This window comes from Ordospora pajunii (assembly GCF_021821965.1).
Source record: "Ordospora pajunii strain FI-F-10 chromosome Unknown Cg_02C, whole genome shotgun sequence".
NCBI lineage: Eukaryota > Fungi > Microsporidia > Ordosporidae > Ordospora > Ordospora pajunii.
In genome coordinates, this window is record NW_026848119.1 from 113,199 (window position 1) to 135,268 (window position 22,070).

At 44.4% G+C, this 22,070-nt stretch overlaps 19 protein-coding genes across 19 annotated transcripts; 11 read left to right on the plus strand and 8 right to left on the minus strand.

Annotated features, from left to right (window-relative positions):
* Window positions 1-981, plus strand: HK407_02g04160 (uncharacterized protein; the record flags this gene model as incomplete). Its single annotated transcript, XM_060420412.1, has 1 exon — window positions 1-981. One exon carries the CDS (start codon window positions 1-3, stop codon window positions 979-981), a length of 981 nt encoding a protein of 326 aa, XP_060277426.1.
* Window positions 982-988: 7 nt separating this feature from the next.
* On the plus strand, window positions 989-1,447 carry HK407_02g04170 (mitosis protein DIM1; the record flags this gene model as incomplete). The annotated part of the gene is made up of 1 exon (XM_060420413.1): window positions 989-1,447. The coding sequence occupies one exon, from the start codon at window positions 989-991 to the stop codon at window positions 1,445-1,447; it is 459 nt and encodes a 152-aa protein (XP_060277427.1).
* A 132-nt stretch (window positions 1,448-1,579) lies between these two features.
* On the minus strand, window positions 1,580-2,149 carry HK407_02g04180 (uncharacterized protein; the record flags this gene model as incomplete). Its single annotated transcript, XM_060420414.1, has 1 exon — window positions 1,580-2,149. One exon carries the CDS (start codon window positions 2,147-2,149, stop codon window positions 1,580-1,582), a length of 570 nt encoding a protein of 189 aa, XP_060277428.1.
* Window positions 2,150-2,214: 65 nt separating this feature from the next.
* Window positions 2,215-3,600, plus strand: HK407_02g04190 (uncharacterized protein; the record flags this gene model as incomplete). Its single annotated transcript, XM_060420415.1, has 1 exon — window positions 2,215-3,600. One exon carries the CDS (start codon window positions 2,215-2,217, stop codon window positions 3,598-3,600), a length of 1,386 nt encoding a protein of 461 aa, XP_060277429.1.
* A 104-nt stretch (window positions 3,601-3,704) lies between these two features.
* HK407_02g04200 (dolichyl-phosphate-mannose-protein) lies at window positions 3,705-5,717 on the minus strand (the record flags this gene model as incomplete). Its single annotated transcript, XM_060420416.1, has 1 exon — window positions 3,705-5,717. The coding sequence occupies one exon, from the start codon at window positions 5,715-5,717 to the stop codon at window positions 3,705-3,707; it is 2,013 nt and encodes a 670-aa protein (XP_060277430.1).
* Window positions 5,718-5,801: 84 nt separating this feature from the next.
* HK407_02g04210 (uncharacterized protein) lies at window positions 5,802-6,689 on the minus strand (the record flags this gene model as incomplete). The annotated part of the gene is made up of 1 exon (XM_060420417.1): window positions 5,802-6,689. The coding sequence occupies one exon, from the start codon at window positions 6,687-6,689 to the stop codon at window positions 5,802-5,804; it is 888 nt and encodes a 295-aa protein (XP_060277431.1).
* A 30-nt stretch (window positions 6,690-6,719) lies between these two features.
* HK407_02g04220 (uncharacterized protein) lies at window positions 6,720-8,381 on the minus strand (the record flags this gene model as incomplete). The annotated part of the gene is made up of 1 exon (XM_060420418.1): window positions 6,720-8,381. One exon carries the CDS (start codon window positions 8,379-8,381, stop codon window positions 6,720-6,722), a length of 1,662 nt encoding a protein of 553 aa, XP_060277432.1.
* A 43-nt stretch (window positions 8,382-8,424) lies between these two features.
* Window positions 8,425-8,742, minus strand: HK407_02g04230 (uncharacterized protein; the record flags this gene model as incomplete). The annotated part of the gene is made up of 1 exon (XM_060420419.1): window positions 8,425-8,742. The coding sequence occupies one exon, from the start codon at window positions 8,740-8,742 to the stop codon at window positions 8,425-8,427; it is 318 nt and encodes a 105-aa protein (XP_060277433.1).
* Window positions 8,743-8,906: 164 nt separating this feature from the next.
* HK407_02g04240 (thiF domain-containing protein) lies at window positions 8,907-10,220 on the minus strand (the record flags this gene model as incomplete). Its single annotated transcript, XM_060420420.1, has 1 exon — window positions 8,907-10,220. One exon carries the CDS (start codon window positions 10,218-10,220, stop codon window positions 8,907-8,909), a length of 1,314 nt encoding a protein of 437 aa, XP_060277434.1.
* Window positions 10,221-10,361: 141 nt separating this feature from the next.
* On the minus strand, window positions 10,362-11,036 carry HK407_02g04250 (transcription factor E2F; the record flags this gene model as incomplete). Its single annotated transcript, XM_060420421.1, has 1 exon — window positions 10,362-11,036. One exon carries the CDS (start codon window positions 11,034-11,036, stop codon window positions 10,362-10,364), a length of 675 nt encoding a protein of 224 aa, XP_060277435.1.
* A 74-nt stretch (window positions 11,037-11,110) lies between these two features.
* HK407_02g04260 (prolyl-tRNA synthetase) lies at window positions 11,111-12,619 on the plus strand (the record flags this gene model as incomplete). The annotated part of the gene is made up of 1 exon (XM_060420422.1): window positions 11,111-12,619. One exon carries the CDS (start codon window positions 11,111-11,113, stop codon window positions 12,617-12,619), a length of 1,509 nt encoding a protein of 502 aa, XP_060277436.1.
* A 97-nt stretch (window positions 12,620-12,716) lies between these two features.
* HK407_02g04270 (trehalase) lies at window positions 12,717-14,741 on the minus strand (the record flags this gene model as incomplete). Its single annotated transcript, XM_060420423.1, has 1 exon — window positions 12,717-14,741. One exon carries the CDS (start codon window positions 14,739-14,741, stop codon window positions 12,717-12,719), a length of 2,025 nt encoding a protein of 674 aa, XP_060277437.1.
* Window positions 14,742-14,974: 233 nt separating this feature from the next.
* On the plus strand, window positions 14,975-16,204 carry HK407_02g04280 (peptidase M48; the record flags this gene model as incomplete). The annotated part of the gene is made up of 1 exon (XM_060420424.1): window positions 14,975-16,204. One exon carries the CDS (start codon window positions 14,975-14,977, stop codon window positions 16,202-16,204), a length of 1,230 nt encoding a protein of 409 aa, XP_060277438.1.
* Window positions 16,205-16,241: 37 nt separating this feature from the next.
* HK407_02g04290 (ERCC4 domain-containing protein) lies at window positions 16,242-17,663 on the plus strand (the record flags this gene model as incomplete). The annotated part of the gene is made up of 1 exon (XM_060420425.1): window positions 16,242-17,663. One exon carries the CDS (start codon window positions 16,242-16,244, stop codon window positions 17,661-17,663), a length of 1,422 nt encoding a protein of 473 aa, XP_060277439.1.
* Window positions 17,664-17,691: 28 nt separating this feature from the next.
* HK407_02g04300 (uncharacterized protein) lies at window positions 17,692-17,874 on the plus strand (the record flags this gene model as incomplete). Its single annotated transcript, XM_060420426.1, has 1 exon — window positions 17,692-17,874. One exon carries the CDS (start codon window positions 17,692-17,694, stop codon window positions 17,872-17,874), a length of 183 nt encoding a protein of 60 aa, XP_060277440.1.
* A 57-nt stretch (window positions 17,875-17,931) lies between these two features.
* On the plus strand, window positions 17,932-19,161 carry HK407_02g04310 (uncharacterized protein; the record flags this gene model as incomplete). Its single annotated transcript, XM_060420427.1, has 1 exon — window positions 17,932-19,161. The coding sequence occupies one exon, from the start codon at window positions 17,932-17,934 to the stop codon at window positions 19,159-19,161; it is 1,230 nt and encodes a 409-aa protein (XP_060277441.1).
* A 122-nt stretch (window positions 19,162-19,283) lies between these two features.
* Window positions 19,284-20,594, plus strand: HK407_02g04320 (GDP dissociation inhibitor; the record flags this gene model as incomplete). The annotated part of the gene is made up of 1 exon (XM_060420428.1): window positions 19,284-20,594. The coding sequence occupies one exon, from the start codon at window positions 19,284-19,286 to the stop codon at window positions 20,592-20,594; it is 1,311 nt and encodes a 436-aa protein (XP_060277442.1).
* Window positions 20,595-20,623: 29 nt separating this feature from the next.
* HK407_02g04330 (uncharacterized protein) lies at window positions 20,624-21,187 on the plus strand (the record flags this gene model as incomplete). Its single annotated transcript, XM_060420429.1, has 1 exon — window positions 20,624-21,187. The coding sequence occupies one exon, from the start codon at window positions 20,624-20,626 to the stop codon at window positions 21,185-21,187; it is 564 nt and encodes a 187-aa protein (XP_060277443.1).
* Window positions 21,188-21,262: 75 nt separating this feature from the next.
* HK407_02g04340 (GTPase) lies at window positions 21,263-22,054 on the plus strand (the record flags this gene model as incomplete). Its single annotated transcript, XM_060420430.1, has 1 exon — window positions 21,263-22,054. One exon carries the CDS (start codon window positions 21,263-21,265, stop codon window positions 22,052-22,054), a length of 792 nt encoding a protein of 263 aa, XP_060277444.1.
* Window positions 22,055-22,070: the final 16 nt, after the last annotated feature.

Genomic DNA, 22,070 nt, shown 5'->3' on the forward strand with positions numbered 1-22,070 from the left:
ATGATACTAAGACTTGGCATGCAATACATGTCCAAGAGTGTAGTGAAGCTTTTTGAACATCTAAAGGCAGAGGGAGACCTGCTGTTGAGTATAGAAGAGACTCATGAGCAATGTGTAGCAGCAGAAAGTAATGGTCCAGAGTATATATTAGATGTGATACAGAAGGCAAGTACAGAGCTTGTGCTGGTATGTATACCGTCGCTTGATTTCAAGCTTGATGCTGATATTGCTAATCTTGAGCTGGTAATACAGAAAGCAGTGGGTAGTGTGCTTGGATATCAATGCGTAATCATCCACGGATTTGTAGTCAGGGATTCAAATGGAATCAAGGCAAGACCAAACGTGCCGATGTTTTTCAAATGCACACTAGGCGTTTCTATTAGTGATCACATTACGTACGTCAAAGAAGATGAGACCGAGGTGGGTGAGGCTGAACAAGCAAGGCAGATCCGCTGCTTCTGCATAAGCCCAATTATGGCTTGCTTGCTGCGCTCAAGAGCAATGAGATTTACCTGTGATGGGATTGGCACAGGTGTTGTACTAATACAACGCGAAGGAGTGATATTTATGGCGCCAGCAAATATAAGTGTGGTTGCAATGGTGCATAGCACGGTTTCTTCAGCAAATATGGAAGTATTTCTCAAGCATCTGAGGAGATTTCCATTCAGACTGGTTGATTTCTTCGTGAAGGCATATTTAGCACCTGATTCAACAGAATCCAGTAAGCAGCTGAGTGAATGCTTTGCAGAGCTTCAGGACAACCTTACAAAGCTTGAAATGAAGTGTATCTGCAGTGTTTTGTCGAATGCGCCTGTGTTTCTTGACTCCAGGGATAAAGTGACAGAAAGGATCGAGAAGTTTTATGCGTATAATGTAAAGCCATTCAGAAGGGAAGCAGGGAAGTATTTGAGCTTCAAGGAAGAGGAGTTTGTGGATAGGCACCCAATCGGGTCTTTGAAGAGGTATTTCAAGGATTTATGATCCCTGCATGGCAAACGAAATGCCAGAAAGCAGTGGAGCTGTGGCAATGCGCCAGCTGCGGTCATTAGATGATGTAAATATGGCAATTGAAAGCACTGCATGCAAGCTTGTTGTAATAAGGTTTGGTGACGGGGATGATCCGTTGTGCATGCACACAGATGAGCTCCTTACGAAGGCATACTTTGCAGTCAGAAACTATGTTGATGTGTACACTTGTGAGAGAAGCGATGTCAAAGAGCTTGTTGGAGCGATGGGCCTTGACTCTGCACTTGGTATCATGTGTTTTTTCAACAAAAGGCATGTAAAGATAGACTGTTCGAGTGGAGACAATGAGAAGATAGACTTTGCGGTTGGTGACGAGAAGATATTTATTGAGCTGTTTACTCTTGCATACAAAGCCGGTGTTAGGAACAAAAGGGTGGTTGTGTCTCCGTTCAGTCTTGAGGAGTTGAAAAATGGATGGTAAGGCTTATCTTCAAGCAGCTGATGATGTGTAAAAGAATTTCAGAGACACGGAGAGTAGCAGGTTGAATAGTCATTACAATGCAGTTTATTGAATAAATGCAAGAATATAAAAAAGGAAAGCTGGTGAATACTTCTATAGAAGCACTATAGAGTATGCGAATCCCTTGTTGAATCTTTTTGAGGCCAATGGTGGATCTGCTCTTAGCATTGTGTTTAGAATATCAATGCATCTGTATCTTGGCACACCAGTATTTTTTATGATTTCTTCTATCATCACTTCTTCTGTGCTTGAGTGTAGTAGACTTGCTATTTTTATAGCACTATTGATCAAAAGCTTGCTATTGGAAAATCTTGGCTTCATGCGAACGATGTACTCTTCCAGGCATTCAGTTTTATTTAGGTAGGTGGATGAAGTCGATGGAGTAGGCTGTTGAAAACACTCGTTCTCGGCATTCTGATGTGCTGTGCAATCGTTTTGATGGTATTTTTCCTTTATGTTTCCAACATCATTTGTTGATAAAGATAAAGTGTTGTCCAGCATTGTGAGTTTTCTTTTGCATGCATATGCTTTGAATGATACCAGAAGCGCTTCTATTCTGTAGTTGAGTTCTCTCAGAGACACAGTTGACGAAACAACAACATCCATCTTGCTTTTTATATTCCTGACCAGCAGTGAAATCTCATCAAGCTTTTCGCTCATCATGCAAGGATGGATCGTGGAATATTCTTGTAGGAGTCTGCCATTAAAGGCCATGCAGGCAGCCCTTGATGTCTGGAGACGATCTGGGAGCATGGCTTAAGGCAGCTGCAGAAAACAAGATTACCACAAAGAACACGTGGAAGGCAACGCTGATAGATCACTTCACAAATATAGATGAATTCAAAGAGCGGCATGGAATCAACTTCCAGAAAGCAGGCTGTGCTCTTGATGGATGTGTTAAGGTTTATTCGACACGAGTTGACGATGTCTCTGAGAGTGCAATGAGGCTTCTTGAGGGATTTGGAGGAGATGATGCGTTAAGGAAGCGCCAGATAAAGAGGCAAGCAAAAGTAACCATTGAAAAAAACACAGGAAATCTGAATGTGAAGATTTCAAGGACACGATACGACACTGATTCTAAGTTTGCACATCTTTCATCTCTACCGGAAAGTTCGATGATGCTGAGCAGTCTGGGTGTTTCTACGGATGGAGTTTTGAGGATGGCATCATATGTAAATGAAGGCAAGAAAGCAGTGTTAATAGAGGACATTGAAGTGAGTGTGAATGTGCCTTGTGACGGAATGCTGATATCGCCAAGTATCACCAGTGACAACGAAGTCAAGGCTATTGTCTTTGAACCAATTGAGATTGTGATGCCTGATTGCGAAGAGTCTGGAGGGTTTAACGATATGCTTGAGCTTGAGAATATTCCAGTGATTATGAACAATCAGAGGCCGGTGTTTAGCGAGACGTCGTTTTCATACTTCAAGGGATGGGCAGGGCCTGGATGCTGGAAGGTAAATGCCAGGACATATGGAAGAAAAGGCAAGAGAGAGGGAAGCAATAAGCAAAAAGAAACGGCATGTGTGGACTTTACGGAGTCTGTGGACAGAGAATGGATTATGGAATCAGGAAACACGCTATTTGAGCCAGCATGCATAGTTGAGCGTAGAGAAAAGCAGCATCTACTGCCTCAGGACTACAGTTTGAAGACACGAGACTTATATAAGTACATCGTGATGGATGGGATGTTTTGCATGAATGCAGAGGAGGGGTTGCGAGTAGGAAATAGATCGTTTGATTGCTCGTTTGTACAGAGCATAGTAGAGGAGCCAATAGATGAAGCCATTGACATGAATATGCAGAGCGAGCCAGGGGCGAGGCCACAGATTGAAAAAGAAGGAGGGATGGAAGCAGGCAGATATGCTTTTAGAAAAGCAACAAAGAGAGTTGATATTAAGAGGCTGAATGACAATGTGTTTGGATGCATGAAAAGCAAAGGATGCACAGGCCTTGCATCAATATTCAAAGGGGTATGCAGTATGTACAATGATAGCGAGTGCAAAGACATTTCAGTGCATTTGTGTTTTCTGTCTCTTCTTCATCTTGCAAATGAAAGGAATGTTTGTCTTAGAAGCGTGAATGATGATGTGGAGGCGCTTATACCGGCCTGATTGTTTAATAAAATTAATATGCAAGTGAAAATAACATAATTGAATGCTTTATTTACTACTTGGCACTTACAGAGCAAATTGGTGTGCAACAGAACGGTTCCTTGTTATTTACTGTCTGTGAAGTCCCATGTTGGAATGAGTCTAAGCATGCGAAGCATTTTTGGCTCTTGCACAAATCCATATGTGGGTTGCGAGTACATCAAGAATGATGCTATTGTAATCGAAATGAAGAGGGCCGTGGATTTGAACTGTAAGAACTTGGACACATAGCAAATTGAGAGCAATCCAAAAAACAGCGCTGGGTAATAGTGATGGAAATAGAGCACTCTTTTGACAAAGAAGAACGGGATGTAGTGTAGAAACCACCCACAGAATGCAATGAATACAGCAAATCCTTCGGTTTTAAGGAACTTCACAGGCATTCCACTCCTCTTTTTTGTAATGACTCTACAAAGAAGAATGACTGGGGAAGCAACTATGCAAATACTCGAAGAGTACCACGTAAATGGATTCCCAAACATGTAGAATTTTTCCTTTGGCCCATTCCACGAGGTCATTCTCAGCCCCCTCTTGAGAATAAACCACTCGTGCGGCCTTGAGACGCTTCTTTCTGGCTCAAGGCTGTCGTCCTGTGTGAAGGATGCATTTGTGACAAGCATTGCCTTGTTATGCTCTATAAGCTTTTTGACGAATGGATATGCAGCTGCTTCGCTGTAGATTGGGTTTTTATCTTCGCCCAGCTTATCAGACCTGCATTCTGCTACATTCCACAGTGAAGATTCGTCTGGATTCTGAGTGCATGCTACTTCTCCTTGGCCAAATCCCCAAGATGGATACTTTTTGAGAGACGCCTTGAGATAGCATCCTGTGCTGGTATTAAGCAGCCTGAACTTTGTTGTAAGTGTCTTAAGCCTGCTTTCGTTCTCCAAGGCATCTTCCACTACTTCAACCTTGAACAGGCATGACTCCAAGATCTTTGTGCCAGAAAGAGCTTCGACTCGCTTTCCACTCGAAACCAACGACTTGGTTCCAGGAACATTCAAATACATCCTGGTTTCAAGATGCAACAGAATCACAACATCTCCATCCAAGATGTAGTCTGCATCCTTCAAGTCGTCAGTCACCTTCTGAAATGCCCAGTGGTTGTTTTCATCCTTGTGATGATATGTTGTCACTTGATTGTTGATGCTTCCAGGATATGCATGGTCGTGTGAGTGAAGATATCCTCCGCCTGCTCTTGTTGATTTGATTGTCACCTGTGTTCCATACAAAGGATACTTCCTGTTGTTGCTTACTTCGTTTCCCTTAAGAGATGCCTGAAACATCGAGCTCATCTGTACCTCATCACTGCTGCTACGGTTGACTATTTGGAAGTGGATATAGAACAGCAGTACATACACACTCAATGGAAGTGCTATCAAAAAAAGCACTCGTGAGGCAAACATCTTGACGAACGGCAGCATGCCAACCTTAGATGTGATATTGCACCATAGTTGGTACACTGTAAACACACCCACCAGGCTCATTGTCAGAAACCCTATCCACTTCACGCTCAATGCACATCCAAGCATCAACCCCAGCATAAACAGAGAGTATGCGTCTGTATGTGGCCTCGACCTGAAGTGCAGCCTTGTCATGAAGTACGACACTGCTGCAGTAAATGTGAGCAAATACGAGTCAAGAAGAATCAGTCTTCCAATCGATGTGAATCCATTCTCAAACACAAACATTAGAGACAACGCAAACCTGCGCCTATATGAAAATCTAAGCTCCTTAAGTATCAAGTATCCAAACAAGGGCGTAAATGATGCTATGAATGCATGGAATCTCCTCATTCCTGAATAGTCAAATGCCTTTGGATACTCTTCTCCAGACTTGAACTCAAAGTCCAGTGGCTGGTTGAAGATATATCCTCCAAGAGATATCAGCATCTTACCAAGCGGAGGATGCACATCAAAATAGAACTTCCTCGACAGGTATTTTGCAGAAAATTTGCCAAAGTGCGCCTCATCCCACACCACAAAGTTTCCGTTCTCCACCTTGTATGTCTTCACAATCATACTCAGCGAAAATATCAGAAGGCATGTGATCGTCTCGAGATACTCCGATCTTTTCATCTTGTTTTGCCATTGATGATATATTTTATGCACACTTGAAACAGTTTATTTATATAAACACCACCTTAGAGTTGGATCTTAATTTCATTCATGCACATCTAAGGATGCACACAGCCAGTCGATGCCATTTCCAACAGCATCTCTGACTCCTCTTTCATTCATAGTGTTGAGTGATCTATTTTCCAGCATACTTCTATCAAAATCCGCAACATCTGTGCATGTTACGAATGCATTGTACAAATCCACCTCTTGGTACAGTGGATGGCATATCATACACTTCATCTCGCATGCACTCCTCTTCTTCTCATTCATTTTGCCTGATGCAGCCTCCATCAGCATCTTATTGTACTCCTCTTCGAACATACTTATGCAGTCTCTAGCACCTCCTTTGATGCAAAAGTCATGATGGGCCTTAAGAATAAAGCACATTCCATTTAGTGCATCTCTCTCGTTGCAAATCATATCACGCACAGCACCTCGTTTTTGCATCTTTTTTTCCATGCAGCTTACTTTTTCAAACACCTTTGCGATTCTTCGCTTGAGCCTTGCATCCGGCGGCATCTTAATCGTTTCTCCAACCACCTTGCACAACTTAATGTATCCATGCACATCATTAGTCGCTATTTCCCTTAATACATCCTTGCTTCCACTCATAATCTTGCCAATCATCTTCTGCCGTTTACTTCCACAGACATTCGGCTTGTACTTACCCTTCGTCACAAGAGACACATACAGCTTCAGATTCGTCTTTGCATCGCCCTGGCTTCTCAGAAGTATCTTCGGATTCTCCATCACTCTTTCCATATACGACTTCTGCCTTCTATCATCATCAGGATGCAGGCATACATGATCCTCATCTGCCACCTCAATCATCACCACACTCATCCTTTGCATACATCCTACAACCATGTTTCCATTGAATAGGCACACAGAAACCTTCGTACGCAAAAAAAAACCATAATCAACAATCATTCCAGGGCTTTGCCATCACACTTATCTCGCCTATCGAAATAGATACGAAAATATATAGTCCGTGCTGTGGCGGTTCTCTACTGGAGCTATTCCATCATACGTCCTTGACACAAAGCAGTGTGTGTAATCCTCTGCATCTGTAATTCTTCCTCCTCCGTTCTCAATCATCCTGGCATATCCTTCTCGCTTCTGGTCTTCACACAGAAGCTTCACAATCCACCGATAGAATGCAGGCTTCCCTGTTGCTTTGACCTTTTCTCTCCACTTGCATATCGATAGCACAACCTTTCTGTCTTTCTCTGCAACACACTCATCATCCTTCCACTCATGCTTTGCAAAATCAAAATCATGTGATCCATCAAAGTCATCTATAACACTCGGCTTTAGAATCCATTTCCCGTTGCTTACGCACGAAAGAAGCTTCTCAGATGTACTCACCACGCCCATGATCAAATGTGTGCATCCATCATATCTATCTGTATCCTTGAAGCCCACTCCCAACTCATCAAGCCTCTCCATCGCCTTGTTCTTGAGAAACAGAGACAACCCTGTGAACTGGAACAGCATCTTGCATTCAGGCGTTGGACCTCTCATTAAATCCCTGCTCAAGGCACGCATAGAGCTTCTTGGCATTCCAACACAGTACTTCTCCTCCCTAACATGCCTCATCAATCCAAGACACTGATTGACCCACTCAGACAAAACAACCTTGTATGAGCGCCTTCTGCTGCCATGGGCTTCATCTTTGCCATCAACTATCATGTGTGTACAGCTTGCATCAGGCCTATCCCTTACTATAGCACCCAGTGCCTTCAGCTTGTTGGCAATCTCTGCGGCATTACTTCCATTCCTGCATCCTGTGCTTACACAGCACACAATGTTGCTCAGCACAGGCTTCTTCTTGCTTGGATACATCCTGTATGCTCCTGCAAACAGCTCTGCTTTGGATTCAATGCAGTCAAACACATATTGATAATGATAAACTTTGTGCCCGTACTTCTCAAAACCCTCGTATGCAAACGCCAGGATGTAATCGACATCTTTGTCGATCTGCGACACCCTGGTTCCTCCATTCGATACAATCATCCTTCGGAGCTGGTTGAAAAGCACCCTGGGCAGCCTTGCATCCAGGAAAAACACCTTCTCGTCAAAAACCAGCCCTTCTGCCATCGCAACTGCTTCAAAGTAAGAATCTCTCTTGTATATCTCATACACACCCTTGAATGCATCATCGGGGTTGACTATTGGAATCCCGTATCTCTTGCTGAACTCAGCCTTGCCATCATCGTCCGATGCTGCAATCAGAAAGTCGGTCGAAATCATCAAGTTCTCTGTAAATATGCCTCCAAGCAGTAAATGATAATTGACAACCGAGTCACCAAGCAGGCCAGACGTCGAAAAGGAGGCGCCTTCAAAGGGCTGCATCTCGTATCTTCTGACTGCCCCATCAACATCATACAGCCATCTCACATCAACTATCTTCATATTCCAGCTCAGTGCCTGGATATACTTATCAGTCATCGTTGCCTTGTATGTAGCTAAATAGCTCACCTTTGCAGACAGCACGTCCTCAAGAATGACGTGTTTTGGAAGCTGGCTTCGTATCAACACCTTCTCGCATGCAGAAATTCCTGTTGTGCACACATACACATCGGGCCTGCACATAAATGTGCTCTGAATCTCAAAACTCATCCCTCCAAGGATACATCCAAATGATATACAATCAAAAAGAATTTTATTTCTTTTCCACTCCGCATACATGCTGAACCAGCATAGACACAATCTTTTCTCGATTCCTTATATTATTCAATGCCTTGACTCTGTCTTCCAGTTCTGCACTAAGCTTCTCCTCAATCACTTTCATATACTCTCCCACTTCTTTCTCCAATGCATGCAGCTTCTTCTCATTTTCTTTCTTAAGTCCCTCAAGCATCATGTTTGCATCAGCTCTTGCCTGTGCCTTTGTTTCCTCTAACTCCCTGCGTGCATTCTCCAATCGTTCCTTTGCATCGTTTTCGCACTGTACAAGCCTTTTAATACTTTCAACAGACATGCCCTTGTATGTGTTGAGCGCGTTGCCAGCTTTTTATAAATCTTGGTGTTCAAACTCAACACACATAAACAGTATGTGTTGCCTCAAAGCAAGCATGCACATTTTCATATAATGTTTATTTTATCATTGCCTCTGCGCGCATCTCTGCACACCAATAGCATGCATCACCGATCAGATCGATTATTCACGGGCATGAATACCTTAGGATTCATTCTTCTTAATGCCATGCATCCATCATGCTTCATAATATACAGGCCGATTCTCCTAGTAGCTGACTTCCTTGAATAAACAGCTTCGGCTGTGCTATTGCTTTTAAGCCTGATTTCCTTGCCATGCGCCTCTTTCATGCTTGGAGTAAGAAACGAGTCAGCATCTGTGAATGCCAGAAGCTCCATGCTTTTTGCTCGGAAGCACGCCATCAGGCTCGTAAATGTAACATTGTGCGAATAAAAAAGAACATACCATTTCAAAGAGCATGTCAAACATCCTTCTCTACTTACACATCGTTCCATCCTTCTGATAATGCTACCATTGTTCACTAAGTAGTAGTTGCATTTGCTGCCTGCAGATAAAATCATCAGAGACGCAATTATCGAGTTGGCAGTGCTTATTGATGGAATAATACTTCCTGCAACAGTAACTGCATCTTCAAAAGATATCGGCTCAATCCCTGCAACTCTTGCACGAATAAATGCAACATTATACACCAGCTCCAGAACAGACCTATCGTCCTTATTGAATTCTGGAACACCCATTGCACTAATTGTCTTCATTACATGCCTTACTCTGTATGTGTACTCCTCACTACTTCTGAACTGATCAAGATCCAGAGCATCATGTGTGCATTCACAATTCTCCACTATGCTCTTCAAGTTTGCATAGTAGTATTCTTCGCGATCCCCATGCACAACAATCTTCATTGAAAGAAACACATGCTTTGCCCATATTATGCAGTGCTCGAAGCAGCTCGGCCGTGAACGAATGGTACACACTGCATGCTCTTTCGCTGATCCTCTTGGAATGCAATCAAAACATTCATATCTACTCCCATTACTTACTGCATCATCAAAATAGTATGCTTGTCCTTTGAATCCCCCGCTTCCTCCATCAACCATACGTGTGCTTGAAAAAACGCATCTCTGATTCACATAAACACGTGCTGCAACATTATCCAAGCAGCAATAGACTATGTCAAACCCTGCAAAAAAGCATGCATCAAACTCCTCAATCCTCATACATATTGGGTGTACTGTGCATCGATTCTCACACATCCGTGCAAATATCCTTGCAGCAACCACTGCCTTGCTCTTGCCAACATCATTTCGCGTGAAGAAGAATTGCCTGTTCAGATTCGATAGCTCAACTGTGTCGCAGTCAATCATTGTTACGCTTCCGATCTTCTCTCTCGATAGCAGCTTCAATAACTCACATCCTATCCCTCCACATCCAACAACCAAAACCTTATCTGCATCCGCCATTTAAGCCTGGGACTCTCTTGAAAGCATTTGCATATTGGAATATGCTCGTAAACACTTACACCAATAAATTCACTGTAAGCGTTATGCGAGGCGCCTGCATCATGATCGTACCAATTCAATCATGCGATTCATACCGGCACATCAATCTCGCTTCTCATCAGAAACATAGAATATGCTGATTGCACCCTGTTCAGAGCTCAGCCTGAGCTTATAGACGCCCTTTTCCAGCCTTGGATACTCCATTGTTGTTTCAGAAGGCGCCTTTACTGCAAACACAAGGCTGTCGCTCAACGAGCAAAGCCCTTGAAGATCTGCGTATGTAACATATGCATTTGCAAGATTTTTTTCAGATTCAGAAAGCAAAGAGATCTCCTCGTTGAGATTGCTGAGAACATCATCCAGATCCTTTTTATTCGCCGTGCTCTTGTGGCTTTTGTTGTCTCTCCCGCTGTTTTCGTCTTCATCCTCACTTATGTACTTGCTGATGTTTCCGCCAATCCACTTCGCACTGCTTACAGACCACTTGCTCAACAGCCCAAGACCCTCTAGCACGTTTGTAATGTCATATATGCGTCTTTTGCCTACATTCAGCTCTATGGATGCTTGGTGGATGTTTACATTGCGGTCGGGCGACGCATCCACAAGCTTCAGGAATCTCTTTGTAAGGTTGTACAGAGAGTTTTCTGATCTTGCTGACGACAGAATATCTGATGCCTGCTTTCTTGCCATGGGGAGCGGCATGTGTGTTTTACTTGGCACTAGGCAGGCAACAATTACATTACATTTCGGTGCTATGCAATGTATTGACGGCTTCATAGCATATTTGCACTAGCGAGCTCATATGAAGTATGCATAAGCCATGCCAATAGCATGATTCCGTAAGCCCCACAATGACCAAGCAAAAGTTTGGCCTGACAATCAAGAAGGAGCAAGACTTTTCGGAGTGGTATGTCCAGGTAATAACAAAGGGCGAGATGCTTGACTACTACGAAATAAAAGGATGCTATGTGATGCGGCCAGCAGGCCAGTTTGTCTGGAAATGCATCCAGAGGTGGTTTACTGAGAGGATCGAACGCCTTGGCATCCAGGAGTGCTACTTTCCAATGCTTATTCCAAAGTCCATGCTTGAGAAGGAAAAGGACCATATAAAGAACTTCTCGCCTGAGGTTGCATGGATAACAAAATGCGGAGACGAAGTGCTGGAGGACCCAGTTGCAATCCGCCCCACGTCTGAGACAATCATTTACCCGTCGTTTTCGAAGTGGATCAAGAGCCACAGAGACCTGCCGCTCAAGATGAACCAGTGGTGCAGTGTTCTACGATGGGAGCTACATGGAACACTTCCGTTCATAAGGGGAAAGGAGTTTCTGTGGCAGGAGGGCCACACTGCATTTCTGAGCAAGGAGCAGTCTGATGAGGAGGTTGGAGTGATCTTGGATCTGTACTCCAGAATATACTCGGAGCTCTTGGCGGTGCCTGTGATAAAGGGAAGGAAGTCTGAGAACGAGAAGTTTGGCGGCGCAGCATACACAACATCGATTGAAGCGTTTATACCTGGATCTGGGCGGGGCGTTCAGGCAGCAACATCGCATTCGTTGGGCCAGAACTTTTCGAAGATGTTTAACATCAAGGTTGATGCCGATGATGGGCAGGATGATGGATATGCATATGTGTACCAGAATTCATGGGGAATAACAACACGATCTATTGGAATAGCAGTGATGATACATTCAGATGATATGGGGCTTGTTCTTCCGCCAAAGGTTGCAATGGTGCAAGTGGTGATTGTGCCGTGTGGAATAACAGCAGCGATGCCTGAATCTGATGGAAGAAAGCTTGATGAGTATGTTGATAGGCTGTACTGCCGGCTGAAGGATGTAGGCATCAGAGTGCATGTTGATGACAGAAGCAATGTGACTGTTGGGTTCAAGTTTAACCACTGGGAGATACGAGGAGTGCCGTTGAGGCTGGAGGTTGGTCCAAAAGACATGGAGAAGAGCGAGGTATGTGTAGTGAGAAGAGACACACGAAAAAAGAAGCAGGCAAGTGCAGACAGAATATCTGAGGCGGTGGCTGATGAAATTGAGGCGATGCATGCGGAAATGCTTGCAAAAGCCACTGCGGAGCGTGACAGCAGGATTGCACAGGTAGGTAACTTTGATGAGTTCTTGAGTGCTCTTGACAAGAAGAATATTGTGATGGCGCCGTGGTGCTGCGATGGAGAATGCGAAATGGAGATTAAGTCAAGGAGCATGAAGGTTGATCCTAACGGGAATGTAACAGCTACAGGAGCAAAGACATTGTGCATTCCATACGAAGCTGAAGCATGTGATGGGATGAAATGTGTATATTGCGATAAGCAAGCGATGAAGCGTACCTTGTTTGGAAGGAGCTATTGAACCAAAGCAACAGTGGTTGTCAAGGGAGACAAGTACAATTAAATGCAGAGCATGAAGTGCATCCACGTTTGATTAAATTGTCATTCTTTTAATATTATCAACTTGAAGCATAGATGGGTGTGGATAAAGGTTGCTGGGTGCTGCATTTTGAGTTTGTCTGTATATCTATAGGCTGCTCATTCAGAAGAAGACAGTTCTCTGGTTTGTGCTTTGCAGGAACTTGTCTAGTGCTTTTCTTTTCGTTTATGATGCTCAGGATGTTTTTATATGATTCAGCATGAGGCTTTTTCGAGATGATTTCTGATGAGAAATGCTCTATGAAGTGTATTGCTGCGCCGTTTGTCCATCCAAATCCTCTCTGTAGTGTATACTCGCCCTTTCCGCCTGGCTCGCCAGCTCTTGTGCAATCGTACTTTTCGAATATCCCTCGCTTCCTCTCGTCTTGGAACGAGGTTGAGATGGAAATGTTTCTAACCAGCGCTCTAGCCATATGCAGTGCCATTTCTCGCTCGCCTATGCGGTCAAAGAAGAACGCCATGGTGTGAACAAGTGGAGGCCATACATTCGGGTAGTCCCACTGCAAGGGACTGTTTTTGTGTGCTGGGCCGCTGACAGGCATTCCTCCATCGTTTCCAAATATCTCGTGTGCAAACTTCTCCAGGATGTCATAAACCGTGGTGTCTGTATCTACCGGTGGGCGTATGCCATAACACAGTGGAATAAGGTTTGAAGCATAGAATCCGGTTGATGTATGCATCCTGTCTTCTATGTCGTAGTCATTCCAGATGCCCTCTGCACTGTTCCAAAGCACGTTGTTGATTGCCTGCAGCCGTTTGGCACTCATATCTTTGAATCGTGCAGCTTCTGATGAGTCTGTGCCTTGAGTAATCTCAAGCATCTTTGAAATAATTAGCTCATTGGCATACATGATTGCATTGAGGTCAACGGGAATTCGCTTCGATGTGCGAATTGATGCTAGATCAGACATTTGCTTAAGCCACCTTGATGAGAAGTCCCATCCTGACTCAGCAGCGGACTTGATGTCGGTGTATGTTTCGCTTTCTGTTCGCCTACTTTCTGGATCTCTACGGCTGTTTTCTTGTGCAAGCTGCCTGTCCTCTCTATATGCTTCTGGGCGTGGCGTATTAGAGTTTACCCTGTATATGTTGAGCAAATGCCTGCCATTTACATCGACCTCAATCGACCTGTTTGACATGAAGAAAGAATGCTCCTCGACGGCTGCCTCAAGGCCTGAAATCACCACATGCTTGATGTCTTCCCATGCTATGTTTCTATACAAAGCAAAAAGCATCATGGGAAAGTATGGAGGCTGTGTTCTGTTCAGGTAGTATGAGCGCAATCCATTTGGAATGTATCCGTACTTTCTGATCAGCCCAATGAAGTTCTCAACCATTCCAATTGCCGTCTTGTTCATTCCATTGTTGAGTAGCCCCTCAAGTATCCAGTATGCGTCCCAATAGTAGCATTCTCGGAACCTGTCCCCGGGAATGATGAATGGATTGTTGACCTTGAGCATTGTTGAGTAATGGCCTTGCTTTACCTTGTTCTGAACAACATATATGTCTTTCCACGCCTCGTTCAGCTTTTTTGAAAGCTTCAGCAAGTTGTCAAGCATTTTGTCGCCATCTGTATTGTTTGCACGTGCATCCTCGAGCTTTTTGATGTACGAAGGCGCACTACAGAACGGTCCGTCGTTTATTCCATTGTCTTTGACGAATCTGAAGTCCTCCTGCGATTTCGAAGACACCTTGTCGACAAACCGCCAGAAATCCTGTTCTGTTTCAAACTTTTCGTTGCCAATCATTTCATCGATGTGCTCTGTAGGAAACAAAAACAGCTTATCAACAAGTGTCTTGCTGTCCTTGGTAATGTTGAAATCAAAAGACGCTTCAAGCAATTTGTTACTGATGGATACGCCATAGCGATCTGTGCTATCATCAGATGCAAATGGCTTTGCATCATCTATACTGTGATTGTATTCATTCTCTGCATTATCGCCGTGCTCGATATCTGAACGCACAAACTCATTTGAATATGTATTGTACACATAGTTCTCGTGGCCTTTGTTGTCTAAGCCCAGCAGATCAGCGTTATTGGCCATGCTGGGTAATTCCAGGCCACATTTAGATTTGGCTATGTACTGCAGCATACGCATACCAAGACGAGCAAAAGCAAATACTACAGATGGCAGCAGTAAGCCCATTGGTAATGTAAACAAAGCGCTTTGTAAAAGCCGGGTTTTGGCTCAAGACTCTAATAAACAACAAAGATAGTTATGCTGCCATATAAGAAACAGTATGTTTGTATTTATTCCAGGTTCATGGTAACCCTGAAATGATTGAAACGCTGCTGATTCTGACTTGCATCCTCAGTTATGTATTTGTTGTGTATCTCAAGCTCAGGGAGCTGAGGAAACTGTCTAAAAAGCCTTCTGAGACATATCTGAATCTTGCAAGCATCGAGCAGATAGAAAAGACAAGAGAGTACAACAGGGACAAGCAAATAATGTCTATATTTGAGCTTTCGGTTCTTCTTTTGAAGGATATCTACTTTATATGGAAGAGGGTTATGCCTGAAATGTACAGCAGATATATGATTGATAAGTGGTATTGGGACATACTGTTTGTTATAGGGTACATGCATGTGCAGAAGATGTTTGAGGTTCCGTTTGAACTTGTGTCGACGTTTTATGTGGAAGCCAAGCATGGGTTCAACAAGACCACAGTGATTGAGTTTTTTAAGGATATTGTGAAGATGATGGTGGTGATGAGCGTAATTGTCGGGCCGTTTTCGTATGTGGTGCTCGAGATCATCCGAAGATACTACGAGAGATCGTTTTATATTTACCTATGGGTGGTAGTGGCGGCATTCCAGATTGTACTTGTGGTGGCATATCCGATCGTGATACAGCCGTTGTTCAACAAGTTTGAAGAGATGAAGGACTCTGAGCTGAAGACAAAGATAACGAAGCTTGCAGACAGGGTAGGGTTCCGTGCAAACAAGATCCTGGTTATGGACGCATCGCTTCGATCGGGGCACTCGAATGCGTATTTTGTTGGGATAATGAAGGAGAAGCGGGTTGTTATATATGACACGCTGCTGAGCCAAGTTGACGAGGAGGAGATTCTTGCGATTCTGTGCCATGAGTTTGGGCATTGGAAGCACGGGCACACATTGAAAATGATTTCTTTTGGGCTTCTGGTGCAGCTGTTGTATCTGTACCTGCTGAATGCCCTCTTGAGGTACCAGGACAAGTACGGAATGCTTGGCATTGAGATGCCGCTGATGATAAGATGCTTGTATTTTTTGATGTGTATTTCTGCGATGAGTGTTCCTATTGACATACTGGGCAACTGTGTATCAAGGTATTTTGAACGGCAGGCAGACAGGTTTGCAGTTGCGCTTGGGTATGGCAAGGAGTTGCGCTCAGGACTGCTGAAGCTGTACGAGAAGAACAATGGAAACATGGATCCTGACCATCTGTATGCAGCAGTGGTTTACAGGCATCCCACTGTGATCGAAAGGATCAGATTGATTGATGGCGAGATGAATAAATCGAAGTGATTGTATATGAGTGTTAAGTTTTCCACCGTGGTTGTTTATGGAGGGAGGAGAGAGCCTGATGAATTTTGTAAAGCTTGCGGTTGATTCGCTTTACAGAGCGGCATCTGCAAAGAAGATGAAGTCGCGGTATGTATATAAGAAGATTGCGTCGGAGCTTACGGAGTTTGGAAAGCAGTTGAGTAGCATCGATGATTTAAGGTCGATAAAGAATGTGGGAAGCAAGACGATTGATGCAATACAGAGATTTATTGATGGTAAAATAGCAAAGGAAGCAAGAAGCATTGATGTAGATCAATATTGTGATGTTGCTTCTGTGCCTGCGTATAGAATGATAAAGAGTGGAGAGGCTGACAAAAGCATATGTGAGAATGCGAATAGCGGGTGTGTAGATGTAAAGAAGAGCAGAGTGTATATTCCTGGATATAGGACGGGCGGATATGCGATCCTGAAGGCATTGTGGATGAAGGAAGGAAGCACCAAGCATGGGATTGCACATATTGGCAGGCATTACTGTGACGTTGAGTTTGACTTTGTAAGCAGATACTCTGCATGGACATCGATGAAGATGCTGATCAATAAAGGGCTGGTGTATAGGGAAGGCAAGTCGAGGTTTTATCTAACTTGTGAAGGCAAGATGCTGTGCACAACGATGTTTGCAAACACATCGATTGTTGAGGAGCCAGAGGATGGTGTTATTCTTGTTGTGGACACCCGTGAGATCAAGAGCAAGAAAAGCAGGACGTTTTTCCAGGAATACTTTGAATCGAGGAATGTGCGCTGTGAGACAAGAGTGCTTGAGGTTGGAGACTTTGTTTGGATTTGTAGCGAAAGGCTGTGTGGATGCATTATAGAGAGAAAGAGGGGAAGCGACTTTGTGAGCAGTATTGCAGATGGAAGGCTGAAAGAGCAGAAGGCCAGGTTGCTGAATAGCGGAATAGCGCGGGTTTTCTATGTTGTGGAGGGCCTTAGAGATAGCCATATGAAGAGCGTGGGGAAGAGGGCGGTTATGTCGCAGCTGATGTCGACAAAGCTTGGAGGCTTTACTGTGATTGAGACGCAGGATATCATGGAGACATGCTTGGTTATCTGTGAGATTGATGGGCAGATACGGCAAAGCGCAGAGAAGAGTGGGCACTGGAAAAAGAAGTCAGAAGAGGCAGTAGGAGAGTGCAGAGGAGAAGATGAGCTTGAGATTAGCTATGGAAGCTTCATTGAGAACAACACAAAAGCAGGATATAAGGGGCCGGAGTACTTTTTGTACATTGCATTGCTATCGATACGAGGCATAAGCCACCAGAAAGCAAATGCAATTGCAAAGCACTACATGTCTATTGAAGAGCTCGGAAGACGCTTAGGTGATGCAAAGGGCATTGAAGAGCTGCGTATGGTTGATATGGAAGGAAAGAGGATGACGAACAGAAATATAGAAGATGTGGTTGAGTACTTTGTGAGAGAATAGTAATTATTGTGGATATTTTTGGTCCTGAATGAGTGAGATCAGTGAGAAGCTGAAAGGATTGAAGTTTATGCAAAATACACAGAAAAAAAAGAGTGACGAACGCGAGGTTTCTTTTTCAACACACTTTTGCAAGGGAGGAGTCTTGAGCTATAATGGGAGCAAGCAGAAGATGAATGATGCAGAAGGGCCGAAGAAGCCCAAGAATCATTGATAGTGCCAAGGAGTAGATGGAGCAATATGTGTTTATTGAGAAGTGCAAAGCCCTTTGATGAATGACGATGGAGTGAACATTAAGGAGCTGATCAGTGCAAGGTTTCAGAACCCGAAGTTTGTGTATGATGGCAAGAGGATGCGAGTGCTGCAAGAAAGAAAGGTGGTTGACTATACGTCTGGGATATGCACACAGAGGAACAAGCGATGGATTGAGCCGCTGCTTGTTAGCACAGGGTTTGACCTATCTGCACAGATTCTGAACTTGAAGTCACCCGAGCTGTGCTACAACGATGTGTCAAGCTTGGTTACGACGAAGATTGAGCATGTTAGTGTGAACAAAGTGAAGTGTCCGGTGAATGTTGTGAAGTGGACGCCTGATGGGAGGCGACTGATGAGTGGAACTGCGACAGGTGAGTTTACGCTGTGGAACGGATACGGATGCAACTTTGAAACGATTCTCCAGGCACATGAGTCTCCGGTGCGCGGGATGTGCTGGTCTCCGTCGGGGTCGTTTTTGATATCGTCTGACAATTTTGGAATAATAAAGTACTGGCACCCGTCGATGAACAACATTCAGATTATACAGGGACACATGGAGGCGATCCGAGATCTGTCGTTTTCTCACAATGACACTAAGTTCTGCTCAGCCTCTGACGACTCCACAATAAAAGTCTGGGACTCTATTGAGGCGAAGGAGGAATCTGTTCTGAAGGGGCACAACTGGGACGTGAGAGCGGCGCAGTGGCACAGATACAAATCGTTGATAGCAAGCGCAGGAAAGGACAATCTTGTTAAGATGTGGGATCCACGCATTGCAGAGGAGTTGTGCACGCTGCACCACCACAAGAACACCATACTTGCACTGAAGTGGATGGGAGACGAGAACTATCTTCTCACAGGGGGAAAGGACCAGGTGATCAAGATGATTGATATCAGGACGATGACGGATGTGTTTACATACAAGAACCATAAGAAGGAGGTGACGTCGATAGGCATACATCCGAGACATCCGGATGTGTTTGTGAGCGGGGGAACTGAGGGAGGAATATACTTCTGGCAGGCATATAACCAGGAGCCGTTGGAGATAATCGATGAGGGGCACGAAGGGACTGTCTGGTCGTTGGAGTACCATCCTGTGGGGCATATCTTGGCGTCTGGATCTGTTGACCAAAGCGTCAGGTTCTGGGTTCGCCCAAGGCCTGATGAGAATGCAGAGCCTGCTAGCGGAGGGATCGCAGATGGCGAGCGAATGGCTTACAGTGAGGAAACAATACCTGGGCTGTGATGTGAGAGGAAGGGATGAGAAAGCCTGGATGTGATTGATGAGTAGATTAAAGAGTGAGAATTTGTTTATTGGCTATGCTGTATATGTTAGGAATTACAATTGGAAACAAAAACAAATCCTGAATGGCTGATGATGAGCAGTATGATTTTGCCATTCTTGGGACTGGGCTTGTCGAATGTGCAATTGGATGCATTCTTGCAGAGAACAACAAGAAGGTGATTCTTATTGACAGGAATGCGATGTATGGATCTGACTATGCGACGTTGAGATACAGTGAGCTTGAGTCGCACTTTGGAAGCGAAGAGGCTATTCCTGAGCTGAAGGTGTATGACAATGAGTTTTGTGTAGACCTTACGCCAAAGCTGTTTCTGGCAGACAGTAAGATGCTAAGGATGCTTGTTGAGCATGGGATTGATGAATACCTGGAGTTCTGCAGGATTCCAGGATCGTTTTTGTGGAAAGGAAAGCTGTACTCTGTTCCAACGAGCGAGACGCAGTCGATGACTACTGGAATGATAGGAATGTGGCAGAAGCCGAAGGTGATGAGGTTTTTCTGGAATGTCCGAGAATATGCAAAGGCAGCAATGAAGGGGGCAGGATACAAATTCAAGGCGACCATGAGGGACGAGTTCAAGGAGTATGGGCTGAGTGAGGAGTCGATGGAGCTGATTGGGCATGGGATTGCGCTTAATCTGGATGACTCGTATCTCGATAGAAACCCGAAGGAGACTTTTGACAAGATAATAACATACATCAAATCGATAGTGTGCTATGAAAATGCAATGGAATCCCCGTACCTGTATCCAAGATACGGACTTTCTGAGATTGCCCAAGGATTTGCAAGGAGTTGCTGCATGAAGGGAGGGGAGATCATGATTAATGCAGAGGTGCTGAGTGTGAATGAGAGCAGTGCAGAAATATTTGTACGAGAGCCTGTTAATAAGGAGATGCTGAGGATCAAGGCAACAAAGATTATTTCCGACCAGTCGTACTTCAAAAGGAGTGCTGTTGAGTATGAGATTATTCGGGCAATATGTGTGATCCGAGGCGAACCTTGTGAGGTGACGAGGGGAGCGTCATCGTCGCAGATAATTTTTCTGAAGGGGGAGATGAGGAGAAGGAACGATATTTTTGTGGTTGTTCTTGGATGTGATGAAAAGGCAACGCCTGATGGATACAAGGTTGCGATAATCAGTACGGTGAAGGAGACGAGCGATCCGGCGAGTGAGATTAAGACCGTTGTTGGCAAGCTGGGAGATGTTGTTAAGACATTTATGGAGGTGAAGCCGGTATATAGGGCGGAAGACACCGAGAATGTGATATTTACAAAGGGAGTGAATGAGTCGCCGCATTTTGAGGATGTGTATGATGAAATTGAGGAGATATGCAGGAAGCTGAATCTCAAGAGTGCAGGATGTGGAGAGAAGGCATGAAATGAATTAAAACGATTAGTGAAGCCCTTATGGAGATACGAGTAGGAGTGGCGAGGGGGGCGTTATCGTCATGCCACCTGAAGGATGCAAAGTCGTCAGTGCTGTGCATGATTTTTCTTGAGCAGAAGAATGAAGTTGATGCGCAGGTGGAGGTGAAATTTTCGGAGGGAGTGCCTGGTCCTATCCGTTTGCCTATCAAGTCGACGATAGAGAGTCTGTTTTGTGTGAAGAGCAGGTCTACCCGAATAAGAGTTGTGCTGCATGCAATACGAAGCGGAGAGGAGGTGTTTTGCAGTCTTATCAACTCGTTTTCAGTGTGTGTGATTCTGTCTGGGCTTGGTGTGATAGATACGGTGTGCTCTAGCATGCTATGTGTGGGCGATACTGAAGATAAGGAGAGGGGAGTTGGCACTATGGTTCATGCTGTGTATATGATTCATAGGAAACGGATTATGCAGGTGTATTTTGAAGGGCTGGTGGATGTAGAGAGGCTTGGAGATGCTGTAGAGAGGCTTGTTTCTGAATGTGAAAAGAAGGGAGAGGTGCTGAGAGCGAAGATAGAGGAGATTGTAGAGGGTGTAACGGAACGGTAAGTTTGCGATTGCACATGAGATAATATATAGTATTGCGTCTGGATTGAAATGCAAGGTTAGGGCGAGGCCCTTAGAATGGAGGAGCGAAGCTGCACAAAGAGCGAAGGAAGCGGAAAGAAGATATTTGTGGTTGTTGGAATGGCAGGCAGCGGAAAGACAACGTTTTGCCAACGGCTGTACTCATGGATTTCGCAAGAGAGATGTAGCATTGATAAATGCACAGGGCTGAACTCGAGGATATACTCCATGAATCTTGATCCTGCAGTGGTCAACTCGAAGATGCCGCTGAATCTCGACATACGGGATGTGGTGGACTACCATGAAGTGATGGAGAAATACAATTTAGGGCCGAATGGAGGAATTACGACGTGCTTGAACCTGTTCATGCTTGATATTGGAAAGTATTTGAACGAGATGAATGCAGAGTATGTGATTGTGGACACGCCTGGGCAGATTGAGGCGTTTACTTGGTCCTCGCCAGGATATGTGTTGATTGAGGCGTTGAAGGGAGTTGGAGAAGTAGTGGTTGTGTATGTGGTTGATTCGGTTGCATCCCACAGGCCTGCGGTTTTTATGTCGAATATGATGTATGCAGCATCGCTGATGTGCAGATATGAAAGTGAAGTGCTGTGTGTGTTCAATAAGAAGGACCTGGAGGGAAGTGAAAGGCTGAATGAATGGATTCGGGATTATGAGAAGTTCCAGCAGTCGTTGGACAACGAGGACATGTTTTCACCGATACTTGGGTCGATGGCGCTGCACTTTGAGGAGTTTTACAACACGGTGAAGACTGTTTCTGTGTCCTCGTATACTGGAGAGGGACGAAGCGAGTTTTTTGATGCCGTAGGCATAAGCACGGCTGTTTGATGGATGGAGAGAATGA